Source organism: Artemia sp. Qi Xiang Cuo, chromosome 9, assembly GCF_049724085.1.
Source record: "Artemia sp. Qi Xiang Cuo chromosome 9, ASM4972408v1, whole genome shotgun sequence".
Taxonomy (NCBI): domain Eukaryota; kingdom Metazoa; phylum Arthropoda; class Branchiopoda; order Anostraca; family Artemiidae; genus Artemia; species Artemia sp. Qi Xiang Cuo.
The window spans coordinates 13,932,925-13,952,783 of NC_142802.1; the positions used below are offsets into that span (position 1 = coordinate 13,932,925).

At 33.6% G+C, this 19,859-nt stretch overlaps 1 protein-coding gene across 1 annotated transcript in view; it reads left to right on the forward strand.

Annotated features, from left to right (window-relative positions):
* LOC148948334 (uncharacterized protein CG3556-like) overlaps positions 1 to 15,070 on the forward strand; it is a 123,490-nt gene extending 108,420 nt beyond the window's left edge. Inside the window, exons 6-7 of the mRNA XM_089094893.1 lie at positions 5,266 to 5,412; positions 15,012 to 15,070. Coding sequence (XP_088951019.1) covers positions 5,266 to 5,412; positions 15,012 to 15,070 — 206 coding nt within the window. The remainder of the gene's footprint in view (positions 1 to 5,265; positions 5,413 to 15,011) is intronic.
* The last annotated feature ends 4,789 nt before the right edge of the window (positions 15,071 to 19,859 follow it).

A 19,859-nucleotide genomic window follows, 5' to 3' on the forward strand; every position in this document is an offset into this window, starting at 1 on the left:
TAAAGTTTTTTTTTAGTACTTTCAAAACAGCTATCTATTCTAATTAAACGACCTTGGTGAATCAGGGATTTGTGAAAAGAACAAAATTTGAACTTTAGCGCAAAGAGAGAGGTATTGACGACACCCCCCCCCCCCACATATACGTAATAACATATACGTAATAAGAAAAACAAAAAATACGAGCTGGAGAAAATTTACCTGATTTTTGAAAAAGGACGTAACCCCTCCCCCCCTGCAAGTGAAAGAATCTTAATGAAAATCCCACAATCATCCAACGTATCAGAGACCCTATTATATAGGTTTCAAGCTCGTATCTGCAAAAATGTGTAAATTTGTATTTTTTGCCAGAAGAAATATCACGGACGTGTGTTAACTTTTATTTTTTTGATTTTTTAGGGGTAATCGCACCGACCCAGTGGTCCTAGAGCATCAAGAGAGGGCTCATTAAAACAGAAATTAAAAATTATAGTGTCCTTTTTAGGTAACTAAAAATGCTGAAAGGCAACTAAGCCCCCTACCAGGCCCCTTTTTTCACAATTTCGTCTAATCAAAATTTTAACATAGCCATTCTGTCCAGCATAGTTGAAAAACTCAATAAATATACCTTTGAAGGCAACAAATTTCCCCTAGAACCTTATGGAAAGCTATAAAATTTGCCAAATATATACGCATAGTATTTGTTATTGGGAACTATGGATACATTTATTGGGGGGGGGGGAGGGGGAATTTTTTTCTGGGCGGTTCTCCATAGGAATATTTTCCATGGGGAGGGAAGTTTCCAGGGAGTATACTTTTCAGGGGAAATTTTACAGGGGATTTGCTAGAATTCCAATACGATTTTTTTTTTTTTTTTTTTTTTTTTTGTGTGTTGGTTTCGTTTTGCCGACTCATTTTTACGCGTGGACATGTTAAAGGTAATTTTGTGGGGTAAATTATCACCGAGATTGAATTATCCAGAGAATATTTCTGTTGGGAGGGGAGATCTTTCTGTGGAGTTGGAGCCATATTTCCAGGCATTATTTAAAATAATATCAGAAATTAAATGAAAAAACAAATTTCTTTAACTGAATATAAGAAACATTTTTAAAACTTAAAACAAACAGAAACTATTATGTATATGGGGGGAGGACTGATCCGTCGTCCAACACCTTACTCCTTACGCTGAAGGTTGAATTTTGTCCCAAATCTTTATGAAAGACTCCAGAAACACAAGGTTTATTTTATTAGAACAATCAGAAGTTTTTCTTTTATAGTACTAAAAACTATAGCGTGAATAGCAAGGTGTTGAAGAGGGGCTTATCTACATCTGATGCAGAAAAAAAAAAGATTAATGTGTTTCAAACAGTTCGTGGCAACAAATTGTAAATAAAGTGCTACGCGACTCAAAAATAACCAAAACTCTAAAAAACAGAGTTTAGATCAGAATAAATACATCAAGAGAATTTAATTAATTTAAAACATGTAAAGTCCATGAACCTGCACCCCCTCCCCCCCCCAAAAAAAAAAAATAAATGTTGTTGTGTATCTTCTGCATTAAATGCACTTATATTTTGATTTTTTCATGACGAAAGCCGAGAATTTCGTTTTCTACAACAACAACAGCAATCTTAGAGCTAGCCTGAAGCAAAGCAAATTAGCCTGGTAAAACAAATTTGTTACAAACAAAAACCAACTAGGATTGTTTTGTTAATTACTCATTTAGTGCTTTGGAACATTGACTTGCTGGATTTAACTGGATTTGTTGAATTAAATTTGTGTATTTTATTTAAAGGAGTGACCCGGCTCAATAGTAACCGAAACTCTAGAAAACGGGATTTTGATACCATATAGATGACATCAAAAGAATTATATTTTAATGCTGATTTCAAATATATAAGTTTCATCAAGCTTAGTGCTACCCATCAAATGTTACGCGCCTGAGAAAATTTGTCTGATTTTCAAAAAAAGGGAAAACACCCCTTGAAAGCTATAGAACTTTAATGAAAATCACATCATCCGATTCAGCGTATCAGAGAACCCTGTTGTAGAGGTTTTAAGCTCCTATATGAAAAAATGAGGAACGTTGTATTTTTTGCCAGAAGAAAGATCACGGATGCGTGTTTATTTGTTTATTTTTTTTTTCGTTTTTTTGTTTTTTTTTCCCAGGGATCATCGTGTCAACCCAGTAGTCCTAGAATATCGTGGGATGGCTCATTCGAACGGAAATTAAAAGTTTTAGTGCCCTTTTTAAGTGACCAAAAAATGGAGGGCAACTATCCTCCTCTCCCGCTCATTTTTTCCCCAAAGTCATCCGATCAAAATTTTGAGACAGCCATTTTGTTCAGCATGGTCGAAATTATAATAATTATGTATTTTAGGACGGCTTAATCCCCCAAAGTCCCCGGGGGAAAGGCTGAAAGCTATGGACTTTACCCAATGTTTACATATAGTAGGCCTATTGGTTATTGGGAAGTATACAGACGTTTTCACGGGTTTTTTTTTGGTTTGGGATGGGGGTTGGGTCGGGGTTATGTGGGAGGATCTCTCCATGGAGGAAGTGCTCATGGGGGAAGGGACATTGCTATGAAGGGGGTGCCGGATTTTCCAGCATTATTTAAAAAAACGATAAGAAATTAAATAAAAACAAAATTTCAACTGAATGTAAAGAGCAACATCAAAACTTAAAACGAACAGAAATTATTACGCATATGATCGGATCCACCCCCTAGTCAATATCTCGCTCTTTAAGCCAAAGAATTTTTTAGTACTTTCAAAAGAGCTATTTGTTCTAATTAACGGCCTTTGTGATTAAGGGGTCAGTTTTAAAAAATTGGAACAAAATTAGAACTTTAGCCAAAGAGCGAGGTATTGGCTAGGGTGCGAACCCCCTAATATACCTATTAAAAATATATGAATATAGAAGTTCGTTACGTAAGTTAATTCGTAAGTTATGTATATTTATTACTAATGAAAACATTCGTAAATAAAATTAAACAACTTTCGAGAAAGTCATTTCACCAAATAAAACTAAAATGAATATGCAAATTTTGTTTTAATTATTCATGTACGGTGAGCCAAATAAAAACCTTCATTAATTCAAAAACGTTCAAAAATTAAATGGATAAAACAAGTTTTTTTAACTGAAAGTAAGGAGCGACATTAGAACTTAAAACGACCAGAAATTATTCCGTATATGAAAAGGGCCGTCCCTTTTTCAACGCCTTGCTCTTTACGCTATAGTTTTTTATTGTTTAAAAAAAAGTTGTGAGAAAGAGTCTAACTTTAGCGTAAAGAGCGAGGCGTTGAGGAGGGGACAAACCTTTTCATATGCAGAATAAGCCAAAATAAAAACCTGCATTAATTCAAAAACTTTCAAAAATTAAATTTAAAAAAAAAAATTTTTTTTTAACTGAAAGTAAAGAAAGACATTAAAACTTAAAACGAACAGAAATTATTCCGTATATGAAAGGGGCTGTCCCCTCCTCAACCCCTCGCTCTTTACGCTAAATTTACACTCTTTCTCACAATTTTTTTAAAACAATAAAAAAATTTAGCGTAAAGAGCGAGGCGTTTAGGAGGCGACAGCCCCTTTCATATACAGAATAATTTCTGTTCATTTTAAGTTTTAATGTCGCTCCTTACTTTCAGTTAAAAAAAACTTGTTTTTTAAATTTAATTATGAAGTTAAATCTTTTTTTTTGGGGAAAGGGGGTTGAAGGCAGTAGAACGTTAAAGATTTTCTCCCACTTTTCTTCTGCTCATTATAAATAACTTAAATTTTCCTAGCATAATGATCTTAACAATTAATAGTTCAGCCAATACCCCATTATATGCATGGACTACCATGATTTCTAATATAATTTATCGATTTTTCTGAGAATCAAAATTACCACGATTGGCATCCACGCATCCACGGTACCTATAAATTTCATATGAACCCGAAATTAGTATGCCGCTACCTTGACCTTAGATAAGAAGTGACCCTGTTCAGGTATCAAAAAATCGACATCAGTTTCACCTCACAATTCATTGAAGCAAGGTTGCCACCCCTAATGATTTATCACTATTTCTAGGGATTTTTATATTGCCTAAACAAAAAATCACTAAATCAACACATAAATTACTAGATTATTGAAGAAAATCACTAAAATTACTAAAATATCACAAAAATCTATTAATTCTTTTTTTTTCACCAGATGGCAATTCTACATTGAATGAATCCCACCAGTTTACTTACTAATTCAGCTAATCAAAAGAGGTTTTGATACCTTTGCTATTCCTCACCTGTTAGAGACTGGATCATGCGCAGACCATAAAAAAGAACAACTGTAAGCCTAGCTGTGAATTTCAAGCAAGTTTTTTAAGAGTCTGAAATCTTCTTCCGTTTTCATTTACATTTGTTAATCTATTCTTACGAATGTTCTGATAGAAAAAATTAAATACTCTCATCCCCCCTCAACCCCACCCATCGAGCATTAACTCCAAGCAGGCAGAACTAAGGCATTTTCTTTCTCCCCAACAAATGGTGGTTAATAACCAATAGATTCTTCTCACATACTTTGGGATGATGAAAATTCAGAGACATTCTATCCCTCCATCATCCTCCCCTAAAAACATCAAAATTAATGTGGACTTCCAAAAAGTTAAAATAGGATAGTAATGCTTTCTTAACAAAACAGATTTTATTTCTCTCGGATATGGACCTTCTATTTTACAACCAGGACATATGCTTTTGCTTTTCGCCATTTTTTTAGATCTAATAACATTTTCTGTAAGATGTCAAACAGCAAAAATTTAAGGATCTATTCCCTCATAAAGGCCATGCCGGTATCTGATCTCCAAAAGGCATAACTGGAATACGAACGCCCGTCAAGTTCGGTCGATATGTGACAATCCCTTTTGTTAAATATCCTGACAAAATAAATTCGAAGTCAGGATATCTTCATTTTGCTTCTTATTCGTGATATTAAGTAGCTAGAAAAAAAATTGTTCATTTTTTTGGAAAATTGCAAGAAATTTTGGCAGTCTTATTATAACTTGTCTTATCCGTTTCTCAATCCCATACCAGACATTTTTTTCGGAATTTCCTTATCTAACGGTTTCGTTTCAAAGCATTGTCCTGCAGCCAAAAGCTGCAGTAGCACCGATCTTATTACCTACTGTTGCCAGGTATGTTACAAGTAAACAATAACATATAGGTAAAAGGCAGCAGAAGGATTTTTAGTGTAATACCATATTGTGTTGTTCATATGCCCCTTTTATTGGGTTCTCATTGGTTTCTTTTAGCTCAGCTGCTACGTCATGAGCCAGAGGCCCCCTATGAGCTAGGACTTTCGGTGTTGGCTACTTGTGCTGCAGGTGGATATCCTAAGAGACGCCTCCTTAGAAAAATTGCTGAAATTGTAAATGATCCGCCACAGCTTCATATGGTTGGTAAGTTCAACTAGAATAATATGAGCTTGTGAAAATTTGCATACACAACATAGACACCCAAAGAAACACAAGCATGGGTTTAGCTAAGGGGTAAATGAAAATGGTGGTTTGACCTCCATATATATATATATATATATATATATATATATATATATATATATATATATATATATATATATATATATATATATATATATATATATATATATATATATATATATATATATATATATATATATATATATATATATATATATATATATATATATATATATATATATATATATATATATATATATGTGTGTGTGTGTGTGTGTGTGTGTGTGTGTGTGTGTGTGTGTGTGTGTGTGTAATGAATCTAAACCGGCTGGGGGCTCAGGGAAAGGGAGGTGGTCCTCGGATTAAATCTTCGTCTATATTAATTTTTCAAATTCAATTTTTTTTCAAATTCAAATTAATTTATTTAACATAAAAATACAAACAAATTTAGAGCAGCCATCTACAAAAACCAGAAGGTTTGTTTACGATGGCTGCAAATCCATTATTATAAAGCTCTACTTCCATATATCACCTGTTCTTTAATATTTTAAAGGGTTTATCCCACATTCCTCCCCAATCCACCCCTATTTCAAAATGTATTCCTGCGAATATTCCTAGTCAACACTATTACAAGCGTGGGTGCACAGAAACACACGCAGAAACAAAAGTAATATTATTTTTCTTTTTTAGTTAGGATTCATTAAAATTTTTATTTGCTTTAATCCTATTTACGACTTTCTTATCCTTTCAGGTTACCGCAATCTCATTTTAATTTAGTTTCTATAACTTTCACCGTTGTTTAAGTATTTCATTTCCTTTGTTAAGTGATCACTTTTCATTAAATTTAACCTAATTTACACTTTTAATGCCTCATGCACTTAATTTTAATACTGTCGAGAAGGTACCTTTCTGCTTCTGCAAGTAGAAACAGATTTTGTTTCTGGTTGTCTGGTCTGAAAGTATATGTTTAACTGTGTTAGTGTCTATTGTTTTATTTAAATAGCGACGAAGACCACACTGCCTTTCCATCCTAAACAACAAGTAGAACAACATGAAAATTTTGTATAAGACAGTGGAATGTAACTTTAAATGAATATTTTGGCCCTATGTCCAAGGGTCGTCCTCGGCACAACATAAGCAAAAATTTTAAAAAAGAAACTTACATTAAAATGCGAACTTAAAACTAAAATTGTTTTTTTTAAACTTTCGAAACAGCCCTAGCATCATTACTTCAACAAAGTTCAACCTGGAGTCTTTAACATTTAAAAAAATATTTTTAGTTTTAAAGTTCACATTCTAATGTAAGTTTCTTTTTGTATATTTTCGCTTGTGTTGTGCTGAGGACCGCCCTTGGACATATGGCCGAAATATTCATTTGAAGTTCCATTCTGCTGTCTTATACAAAATGACCCTATGGTTGTACTTGTTCTTTATGTTTTTTTTTTTTAATAATACCCTTTCCGGTTTTGCTGTTCTATATTTATTAATCCAACGTCAAATAATTAAGAACCAAATATTTCTACCAGAATTTATCCGTTTAGATAAAATTATGCTGAGTATTAAAGTCAGCTTATCTCATTTTCTAAGACAGCATCTTTGGTATTGGACAATTCAAGAGAAGTGTATTTGTAGAAGTTAGTGTTGATTTTTTTGTCTTTTCACGAATTTGTGTTTGGCTTTTCGTTTTTGAAGTTTCAAAGACAGAGCTTTAAACGAATTCTTGTAATGCTTTTATTTCTTAAATGAAATTTTTCTTAACTGTATTTTCTTCGAACAGTCTTTGAAATGTTTCATCAGGACTATTTGTTAATACAAACGTAAAGAAAAAGACAAAGCATCTTGAAAGAGAATATGCCATTTTAGATTTTCTTTTGCGGCGAAGACACAGGTAAAGAAATTCTCTAAGGGCCCAAAATCTCTAATTTACGCTAACTTAATGTTTACCGTTTTAGAAAGATTTTTTTTTAAGTTTATATTTTGGGAGTGTTTAGCCCAAGAATGATGTTCCTGCTGATTTGCCCCTAGACAACTTCCTTACAAACAAGGGACAAGGTTTCGACAAATTACCTAAGGCCTTCTTTCTTTGGCACATTTTCAGGATCGCCGCGTCTAACTAGGTCAGCCAAAATCTTTGGTTATTCCTTTTATAAATTAGTAATTTGAATTAACCTATCTATATTTTTTTTTTTTTTTACTCTGTGTTCACAACTGATTGTATAATGAATTACGGTAATTACTTGGCCCAAAAAAAAAAAAAAAAAAAAAAAAAAAAAAAAAAAAAAACTTTCTTCCTACTTTAGTAACTGAAAGAAATGAGCACTTGAACAAGGCCTAGACCTTACTCATCCATCCAGTTCCCTAGGACAAAACAGTATATCCAATCCGATAATCCGACTATCAGGTCCAAAATATCGCAAAATCAACACCAATGAGCATAGGTCAATGTTCCAAAACCAAGCTAAAGCACCTTAAATCTACAAAAACATTATATTTCCCCGGTGATCACCACATATCGGGGCTCATTAGATGCAAACTCATTGCCTAAATGGGTTTCGGCGCTTAAATTTCATTACCCAGGCAAAATGAGTTCGCCATGCCATAATCTGGCATACCCCTATGTAGTGACACCTATGGATTACTCTAAAAAAATCCAAAAAAAAACAAAAACATAAAAATATACCCCCAAAAAAATTATCCAAGTATCCTTAACCAACCTTCATTTAATACTGAGAGCCAAACTTTCAGCTAATTTAACTCCAAATAATTGCATAGCACTAGCCATCCCCCAGAACATTTTCACTTTCACTCAAATTCTAAGAATTAAATTCCAAATATCATACGTTAATCTTTACCTACATAAGTCGCAACCAGCCCTAAACTACCGCGAAGAACCATATTCTTCCGACAAATTACCGCAAAATTTCGTTCAACTACTACTACTACTACTAACAACTCATCGCAGCACCAAGCCGCCTGAGTCCAAAAAAGCAACACACGCTCCTCCTCCATCCCAATCTATTCAAAGCCTCCCTTTTTACACCTGCCCACGAAGTTCCCATTTCCTTTAAATCTTTCTTTATGACATCCTCTCACCCCAGACGGGGACGACCTGCTTTCCGTTTAGCCCTAGAGGGTTGGCCGAAACAATCTTCGGCAATCTATCGTCCTTCATCCGCACAACGTGCCCTAACCACCTCAACCTTTCTTTCATTATCAAACAGTTCGTGGTAACGAACTGTAAGTAAGGAGCGACCCGGCTCAATGGTAACCGAAACTCTAAAAAACGGAATTTTGATACCAATAGATACATCAAAAGAATCAGATTTTAATTCTGATTTCAAATATATAAGTTTCATCGAGTATAATCTTACCTATCAAAAGTAACGCGCCTGAGAAAATTTGGCTGATTTTCGAAAAAAGGGGAAAAGACCCCCTAAAAGTTATAGAACCTTAATGAAAATCACACCATCATATTCAGCGTATTAGAGAACCCTACTGTAGAGGTTTCAAGCTCCTATCTACAAAAATGTGGAATTTTCAATTTTTTGCCAGAATAAAGATCACGGATGCGTGTTTATTTGTTTTTTTTTTTTTTTCTTTTTCCCAGGGGTGATCGTATGGACCCAGTGGTCCTAGAATGTCGTAAGAGGGCTCATTGGAACGGAAATTAAAAGCTCTAGTGCCCTTTTTAAGTGACCAAACAAAAAGGAGGGCAACTAGGCCCCCTCCCACGCTCATTTTTTTCCCAAAGTCACCCGATCAAAATTTTGAGATAGCCATTTTGTTCAGCATGGTTGAAAATATTATAAATATGTCTTTTAGGATGACTTAATCCCTCAAAGCCCCCAGGGGGAGGGCTGAAAGTTATGAACTTTACCCAATGTTAACATATAGTATTGGTTATTGGGACCCGGCTCAATGGTAACCGAAACTCTAGAAAACGGTATTTTGATACAAATAGATACATCAAAAGAATCAGTTTAATCTTACCCATCAAAAGTTACGCGCCTGAGAAAATTTGACTGATGTTCGAAAAAAGGGAGAAAGACCCCCTAAAAGAAATAAAACCTCGATGAAGATCATACCGTCATATTCTGCGTAGCGGATAATTCTAGTGTAAAGTATTCAAAGTCATATCTACAAAAATGTGGACTTTTGAATTTTTTGCTAGAAGAATGATCACGGATGTGGATTCATTTGTTTTTTTTCCCATGGATGATCGTATCAACCCAGTGGTCCTAGAGTATTGTGGGAGGGCTCCTTGAAACGGATATTAAAAGTTATAGTGTCTTTTATAAGTGACCAAAAAAAATGGAGGGAAACTAGGCCCCCTCCCACACTCATTTTTCCCAAAGTCACATGATACAAATTTTGAGATTACCATTTTTTTCAGCATGTTCGAAAATAGTATATGTATGTCTGTTAGGATGACTTAATCCCCCGAATTCCCCGGGGAGAGAGCTGAAAGTTATTAACTTTACCCACTGTTAAAACATAGCATTGGTTATTGTGAAGTATACAGTACAGACGTTTTCAGGGGAGATTTTTCCTGGTAGTGGGGGGGGTTGGGGGTTATGTAGGAGGATCTTTCCATGAAGGAAGTTTTCATGGGGGAAGGGACATTGCTATGAAGGGGACGCCGGACTTCGCAGCATTATTTAAAAAAAGATCAGAAATTAAATATAAAAAAACGAGTTTTTCAACTGCAACAGCAGAAACATCAAAACTTTAAACGAACAGAAAATATTACATATATGATTGGGTTCACCCCCTAGTCAATACCTCACTCTTTAAGCCAGAGATTTCTTAGTACTTTCATAAGAGTTATTTATTCTAATTAACGGTTTTTGTGATTAAGCGGTCAGTTTTAAAGAATTGGAACAAAATTCGAACTTTCGCTTAAAGAGCAAGGTATTGACTAGGAGGCGAGCCCCCTAATATACGTATTTAAAATATATGAATATAGAAGTTCGTTACGTAAATGAATTCGTAAGTTACGTATATTTATTACTAATAAAAATGTTCGTAAATAAAATGAAACAAGTTTCGAGAAAGCCATTTAACCAAATAAAAGTAAATTAATATGAAAATTTTGTTTTAATTATTCATGTACTGTGAGCCAAAATCGAAACCTGCATTTATTCAAAAACACTCAAAAATTAAATTAAAAAAAAGCTTTTTTTAACTGAAAGTAAGGAGCAACATTAAAACTTAAAACGATCAGAAATTATTCCGTATATGAAAGGGGCTGTCCCCTCCTCAACGCCTTGCTCTTTACGCTAAAGTTTGACTTTCTCACAACTCTATTTTTTGTAAACAATAAAAAACTTTAGCGTAAAGAGCAAGGCGTTGAGGAGGGGACAGTCCCTTTCATATACAGAATAATTTCTATTCGTTTTAAGTTTTAATGTCGTTCCTTACTTTCAGTTTAAAAAAACTTGTTTTTTTTATTTAATAGCCCTAGAGAGCGGTATTGAACCACATTTTTCGTATAGCCTATTGTTTGAAATACGGTCAGTCAGCCGGGTACCCAGAACAATCCTTAAACAATTTCACTGGAAAACAACTAGCAACTCTTCATCCGCTTTTCAGAGCGTCCATGCTTCAAAGCCATATTCGATCACTATCATCACTATAGCTTCTAATATTTTGATCTTGGTTAGCAGAGTTATCTTCTTATTCTTCCAAACTTTTTTAACAGTGAAAAACATCCTGAGCCTTGGCTATTCTATTTTTAATATCTTTACTGCTCCCACCATCTTTACTAATAATACTACCAAGGTAAGTGAAGCTGCCCACCTGATCAAGTTTTTTATTACCCAACGTCACCATTTCATCTTCACTTATTCCTAGCCTTAGTGACTTAGTCTTCCTAACATTAATTTTCAAACCTATTCTAGCACCCTGAACTCGCAAAACCTCTAAAACTTCATTCATTTTGCCCACACTTTCATCTAGGATGCTTAAATTCTCAGCATAATCCAAGTCCAGGAGACTTTTTCCTCCCCATGTGATTCCGTGGTCTCCCATTGGCTTCCTGTGCTCCTTAAAACGAAGTCCATCAAAATAATCCATATAAAGGGGGATAGAACACAACCCTGCTTAACTCCTGATTTAATACAAAACAAGCTGCTAACCTGATTTCCTACTTTCACTGCAGCAGTGTTATTCTCGTATATAGCACAAATCACTTTAATGTATTTGTGTGGTATACCATAGAAGGATGAGATCTTTATTAAAGCTCTGCTATCAACAGAATCAAAAGCTTGCTCATAATCTATAAAAGTGAGGACCAAACGTGTTTAAAAACTCAGGCACTTCCCAATTATTAGCCCAAGAGTGAAAATTTGGTCGACACATCCTCTAACTTTTCTAAAACCACACTGTTCTTCTCTTAAAAACTTTGTCTACGATATCTCTCAGTCTAAAAAGTATCATATTACTAAGTAATTTGCTACCTGCAGAGACCAGACTAATGCCTCGATAATTACCACGCTCGCTTTCATCACCTTTTTTATTAAGTGTCCTAATTAAGGTTTTACTAAAATTTTTATAGCCATCCCTTTTTTCAAAAATAATGTGAATAATATTAAGTAGCTTATCTATGGACTCGGAGCCCCAATATTTAAGAAACTAATTTACCACCCAATCAGCACCTGGAGCCTTGTTATTCTTTAATCCTTTTACTACTGTTGCTAATTCTTCCTCACAAAAAAAAAGCTTTCTTCACATCCAAGGTATAACAAACTTTTTCATTTTTCTTTATATTTTTTCCTGAAACTCTATCTCGGTTAAGCAAGTTCTCAAAATGTTCGGCCCATCTCTCTTTAGTTTTTTCCTTATCGTTCAAGGTATCTTGATAACTTTTATTATACTTATGTAAAAGTTGATTGTACTGAAAACAAAGCCTTTTAAATTGCCAAGCAAGTTTATTGGCGGAAAAACCTCTTACGATTAGCTTATTGCTAAGTAATTTAGATCTGTTTTTAAAATCGATGTAATTAGTACAAATTCTTGCGTATCTAAATAGTTGGGAAAAATACGATGAATATGTTATATTCGAATGTATATTACTTTTAGGAAATGGAAAATTATATATTTCAAAATTAAAATCGTCTGTTTTAGTATATATTTTAAAAATTATTGTATTATTAGGCGCAACATTAACATCTGAATCTAGAAAATGGTCATAATTGCCATTCCCATTACTCGATTCCAGCTTTAACTCTGGTGGATATATTTTACTTGAAATTTCTAAGAAATCTGAACAATTTATCACTAGAAAGTCATCTAAATATCTTTTATTATTTGAGAGCAAATATTTTATGTTACTTGGATTCTTTTTATCAATCATATAATCATATTCTAAATAATTTAAAAACAGGTCCGCTATAACTGGACTGGCATTACCCCCCACAGGAATTCCAATACTTTGATTATATAGATTACCATTAAAAATTATAAAAGTATTAAAAAGAACAAATTCTAGTAGATCATAAATGATATCTACGCTATACCATCTTGAAATAGAGGTACTGTTAAAGTAATTAATCCATTTTACCTTCTTGTTATACGTATCCATTTTAAAAAAAAGGTAAATTAGACAAAAGAAAAGCTTTCTTAATAATCTTTTTTAAATTTATAAATTCTAAATTAATGGGTAAATTTGTATATAATGTAGTGAAATCAAACGAGTCCACTCTTTTGGTTGAAACTAAAAGTCAGAGAATCTATTACCTGCAGCGAATTATTAACGCTCCAATATGGATTAAACTTAGAAAATTTTTTAATTCCCGAGCAATATGCCTTAAATTTATTTTTAATTTCTCCTAAAATACACGACAGGTCCGTAGCCGCAACTCTGGTCGGGCATCTTGCTGCACCCGCAATGAAGCGTGGTTTCGGGGGATTTTAATGAAATTTTGCCGTCCAATATAAAAACGGAAATTTTTTTCATTATCATTAACCTTAATATTAAATTTTTAAAAAGTATATCCTCTATTCCATTCAATAGACTATTATTAACATCTTGAACCTGTTTATATGTATTTGTTGTACTAAGATCCGTTGTTAAAACATCACAATATAGCTTCTGACAAATTATTGCAAAATTATTATTCGCTTTATCAATGGGTACAATTACAAAATCCCTCTTTACATTAGCAATCGCTTATTTTATCTTAGAATTATAAAAAAGTCCCTCATTATTATGTTTATTTGTCCTCTTATATATCTTATTTCTAACCTTATTAATAATTAAATTTTTCCAATTCTGAAAACTATTTTTATTAGTTTTCTCTTTTTTGCACCAATTACCGATAAATGTTTCTAGATTATTATTTAACCAACTAATCAAATTCGAGGGTTTTAGATGATTTGAAAGACGGAATTTAGCCCCCATTTTCATTATATTCTGCAAATCCATTTGTTTTATTATTGCTAAATCACCTGTAATAATATGTTCGTAAGCTGTGATTAACCAATGATAAAAATTGGTCACACTTACAAATAGGTTTCCAATTACTATCCGTGTCAAAATTCTTAAGTATCAAATTATAATTAAAAATCATTTGTCCTATCGTTTTTGAAAACTTATATGTTATTATCGGATTATTCTTATAATTTAAATTACTAGGAAGGGCCTGTTTCACATCAACCTGGTTTAAAATTCCAGGTAAATTTATATGCTCTATTTGTTTACTTCTAAAATTTATAGATAAATATAAATCTCTTCTCCTTATTAACAGTCTTATCAGACTTTTTTTCCTTTGAAATACATTTAGTTCTAGCTAGAGTACATACTGTATCATAAATTAGTTTAATTTTTGAGTTACATGGTGTTTTATTATTTATGTTCCAAAATAATTTTATTAAATTATTTTTGATAATTTATTTAAACATTTTATTATACTAGCCATACCATTAGATTCAAATAGTTTGCACAACTCCCTAAAATAGATATCTAAATCTATAATCTTTTTCCTATTATTTTTCCTATGCCCTCTTGATCGATTTGTACGTTTAACGGGATGATTAAAAGAAGGATGATCCACTAAACCATTTATACAATTAACAACAACATTAGACATGTCTCCATATTTAGCCACTCGATCTTTCAACCCGAAAGGATAAGCAGTACCGAGGGTATGGATCCAATAGTCTTCCAGTTTACGTAATTTTATATTATTCTCTTCTTTAGTTAGATTATTTAAATCCAAATTTTCTAAAATCACAATAGTTAAATTAGTTAAAGAACAGGTACCATTATTACAATGTTGTACTAGACAGCTATTCGTTTTTTTTACCTTTAATTGTGCTTTTATGTCCCAAAAATCTCTCATATATGTTATTAATACTTTCCCCCACATATTTTAAGCCACAAATTTTACATTCCAACAGATAAATGATATTGGTTGTTTTACAATTTACCATACCCCGAAACAAACATTGAAACTTTTTTGTACCCCCCCCCCCCCATATTAATTCTCTTCCAATTTTTAGACTACAAACACTAGATAAAATATTCACTATGAAAGAGGCAGTTTATTGTGTTTTTGTAGACACGTTAGCCACGATGTTCCTTGAATACAACGACGGTATAAAGATAAGCACATCATAATCAAAAGCTCACAATTAGCAAAAGCCCTTACCAACTCGAGAAAAATATCAAATGTTTATAGAAGCATTACGTATAGAGTTAAGAGGCTTAGGGGGCTCCCCCCTCAATATGTTTGGCTAGTTGGTAAAAAGACATTGTTCATAAGATTATTCTGAAAAGCACATGGATTTCACTAATATTTTGGCAATTTGTAGATATTGCCGTTACTGCATAAAGCAGCGGCAAAAATGACGAAAGTGAAACCTTTTTTGGTAATTTTATAGATTTTACCCTGAGCAGTTGGAAAAAATGACCAGCCATGTAGTGAAATCTGTTGCCCTTCGAAACATTTCAGATAATAGCACTTCTAACTGTGACAGGAATTTTGGACTTCCTGTATTTTCATACTTACTTCAGGGCTGCTAAGTGCTCCTCCAGCTGTAATACATTCAACGTGATTTTAAGCCTGTAAGGGCTCATTTCACAATATGTCAGTTTATTTAGCAATAACGCCAAAACGTAAAAGCGATTTCTAAGAGACGTAGCACGATTTTTATTCCCATCTTATATGCATGATTTATTCTTTCAAGTCTAGTCTGTGAACACAAGTCTTTTATACGGCTATTGTTTTTTGTTACTGTTTTTTTGGTAAATAGTTAATTTTTTATGTCTATAGTCTTGTTATAGTAATACTGTAGTAATTTACTACTACCCACTAAAAATAAACATAATAACGTTAATATAAACAAGTATTAAAAAAACAAATTAATAAGAATATTAGTGTACAAAAAAGTATATAAACCTAAAAAAAAGTGGGTTTTCTTTTCTTTTTAAATATCCTGAGCGGCATAAGCGCGAGTGCAACCTTTCTTGTTTCTTTATATATATTATATTGAAACATTTTTCGTCACGGAAGAATATAAACTCCAAGGCTAGTCTATGAGCACAAGCCTTCTAGATGGCATTGTTTTTTTGAAAGTTTGTTTCCATTGACGTTTTTACGCATCAAAAATTGCATGGATCTGTGATTGCAACTTTTCGGTTTCCTTCATTTAAATTATATCCAAGTTTCTTTTGTCATGAAAGAAGGCCAACTCTAAACCAAGTCCTATGCGTCCAAGTCTTTTCGATGACATTAATTTTTTAAAGTAATTTTCAATTGTGTTTTAGCCCATATCTTGCTATGACAAAAATAATTTGTTATAACCCTCTAAAAATAAATTTTAAAAGGCTATCAGATGCAGTAAAGAGCGATGTAAAGAGCTAAGTAAAGAGTGATGTGGGCACAACGTATTTTTTCTAGACCAGGGCACTTCACATAGAAGGAGTTGTCGTAGAAACTTCGAAAGGGGTTCATTCGATAGGAAATCACAAGTTCTAGTGCTCTTTTTAATAATTGAAAGTGATTGTAGAGCAAACAACCACCCCCCCTCGACGCCCATCATCCCCCAATGCCCATCATTTCCCCAAATATATCCAATCAAAATTTTCAGATAGTCATTCTGTTCAGCGTAGTTGAAAGGTCCAGTAAATATGTCTTTGAAGATGGCTACCTTCTATAGCCCTCAGGGAAGGGTTTCAAGTTATGCCCCGAGGGCATATAAGGTTTTTATGGAAAGTCTGGTCGTGTAAACTTTGGAAGGAAATCATTCGAGTGGAAATCAGAAGTTCTAGTGTCCTTTTTAATAGTCTAAAGTGATTTGAGGGTAACGTGCCCCCCCCTCCACGCCAATCATCTCTTCAAAAACATCGAGTCGAAATTTTGAGATAGCCATTTTGTTAAGCATATATGAAAAGCCCAATAATTATGCCTTTGGGGATAACCCCCCTTCAAGGCCCTCAGGGCAAGGGCTATTAGCTATAATAGTTGCCCATTGTTAACATTTAAGGTTTTTATGAGAAGAGTGGTCGTATAAACTTTGGACGTGGATCATTCAGTTGGAATCCCAATCCCTCCCTCTCCCACGTCTTCTTTTCTCCAAATGCATCAGATGGAAATTCATTCATTCTACGAAACTCAATAGAAATTCAACCATTCTAAAATATCATGAGTATTGCAAAATTTTCACTAAATTAACACTTGCTTTTGCTATTTCGAAGAATATATACCCTTCAATATGTTACCCTTCAATATGTTCAATATATACCCTTCAGGGGAATATGTACCCCTGCCATAAGAAATTCTTCGTAAGCCTATGTATTGAAGCCTATATACTGTCCTTTATATTGAAGATTTTTTCCACCATCCCCTTTCCCCTTTAAAAGAACCCATGGTTTAAAAAAAAAAAAAAAAAAAAAAAAAAAAGATTTGTGGACATCTATGTATTAAGCTACTTTTTCATGGAAAGAATTTAAACGCTAGCTTTCTAATTTATGTGGTATAAAATTGCTTAAATTTTGAATCGCGTGCAGGCAAAAGACTCCATGGCACTTATTTTACATAGATAGAAATTGGGAGTTTCCTTTATCAACTATTCTACAAGTTTGATAAGACTCTAACTGCACTACGAGACTTTCAGTGAAATATTAATTCAAGCATTAGTCGTTTTAGTAAAGACAAGGAAAATGGGCCAGGCATAATTTCTCTAGGAGACTAATTCCTGGTAATTGCTTTTGCGAGCCTTAGTCTTAATTAATGCTGGAACAGAAGAGGAATTCTGGAAGATTTATGGGTATATGAAACAGGGAATAAAGATCACAAAAACTTTTTGCCTGTTCACTTCAAAATATTAGGTTCGTGTTGATGTATTCAATCAGACTTGTTCCTTACGAAATTATAGTTTGTATTTTTAAAATCTTCAGAAAATAGTTAAAAATAATGGAAATTGAATATTAGTTATATTTATTTATTTAATATTAATTATTGACAAAAAAATTAACATAAACACATTCCCTCCAAATGCCAAAGCGTGATATGGAGGAGGAATAACGAAACAAATCCAGAAAAAAGAAAAAAAATTAACATAAACCTCAGAAGGGGTTTAAAAACAATACACAACTACAACATCATATTCTCTGCTACGACCCACATAACTCTCCACACAACTCCTTCCTTAACACATCTAAATAAAAATAAAACACTACATTTAATGATTCAGCACCAATTTTATCTATCAACTATGCACCCTATTATATTAATTCTTAAAATAATATTTAGAAAACGATTCATTATTCAGCAGCCTTTTAAATTGACTTCAATTACTATTTTTAATATTATCGTTTAAAAAATTCCATAGCTTATCCCCTCTAAAAATTAAATAAAATAAACAAGTTTTGTTTCAACTGAAGGTAAGGAGCAACATTAAAACTTAAAACGAACAGAAATTATTACGTATACAAAGGGGGTTTTCCCTCTCCTTAGCACCTCACTCTTTACGCTAAAGTTTTTTAGCACTTAAAAAAAATATCTTATTGATCTAATTAAACGGCCCTTGTGTTTCCGGAGTCATTATTAAAGAATTGGGACAAAATTCGAACTTTAGCGTAAAGAGCGAGGTGATGAGGAGGGGGCAACCCCTTTTATAAACGTAATAATTTCTTTTCGTTTTAAGTTTTAATGTTGCTCCTTAGTTTCAGTTGAAGATACTTATTTTTTTTTTTAATGAATTTCTGATCGTTTTTTAAAGAATTCCAGGAAATCTGGCCCCAACTCCACGGAAAAAGCCCCTTCCCACGGAAATATGCTCTAAACAATTCAATCCCGGTAAAAATTTACCCCCGATAATTACTCTTAACCATTCTGCGCGTAAAATTGAGACGGAAAAGAGAAAGCAAGACATAAAAAAAAAATTTATAAGAATTCTGGCAAATTCCCCCAGTTTATGATTTCCCCTGGCAAGTTCACTCCCTGGAAACTTCCCTCTCCATGGAAAATTTCCCAGTGAAAAAAACCCAGCATAAAATTTGTTCCACCCCCCCCCCCCAAAAAAAAAATCCCGAAAATGTATGCCTACATCACAATAACAAATACTATGCGCAAACAATGGGCAAATTTTATAACTTAAAGACCTTTCCCCTGGGGCTGTGGGGATTATGTTACATCCAAAGCCGTAGTTAGTGGTCCTTTCAACTATGATGAACAAAAGGGCTATCTCAAACTTTGATTAAACGACTTTGGGAAAAAAGGGGCAGGGAGGGGGCCTAGTTGCCCTTCAATATTTTCTACATTTTCATAGAAAGCTTTGTCGTAGAAACTTCAAAAAGGGCTCATGCGATTGGAAACTTAAATGGCTAGTGTCCTTTTTAATAGTCAAAAATAATTGGAAGGCAGCTAACACCCCTTCCACGCCCACCATTTTCCCAAACACATCCAATCAAAATTTTAGATAGCCATTTTGTTTAACGTAGTTGAAAGTTCCGGAAATTATATCTTTGAGCAGGTCACTCTCCCCGCAGTCTTCAGGGCAAGGGTTATAAGTTATGCCATGGGGGAATATATGATTTTTATGGAAGGAATGCTCGTAAAAACTTTAGAGAGGGATCATTTGATTTGAAATTGAAAGTTCTAGTTCACTTTTTAAGCGTCAAAAGATATCGGAGGGCAACCAGCCCCCCCCCCCCCCGACACTCTTTTTTCCCAAATGCATCCGATAAAAATTTTGAGATAGCTGTTTTGTTGAAAACAGTTCAAAGGCCATATAGCAAAAACACCAGTGTCGACACAACCCTCCAGGGCCCGGGGCAGACGTTGTAAGTTATGCCCTGAGAGCATATATGATTCTTATGGAAGGAGTGCTCGTATAAACTTCAAAGAGGGCTAATTTGATTGGAAATTGAAAGTTCCACTTCACTTTTTAAGAGTCAAAAGAGA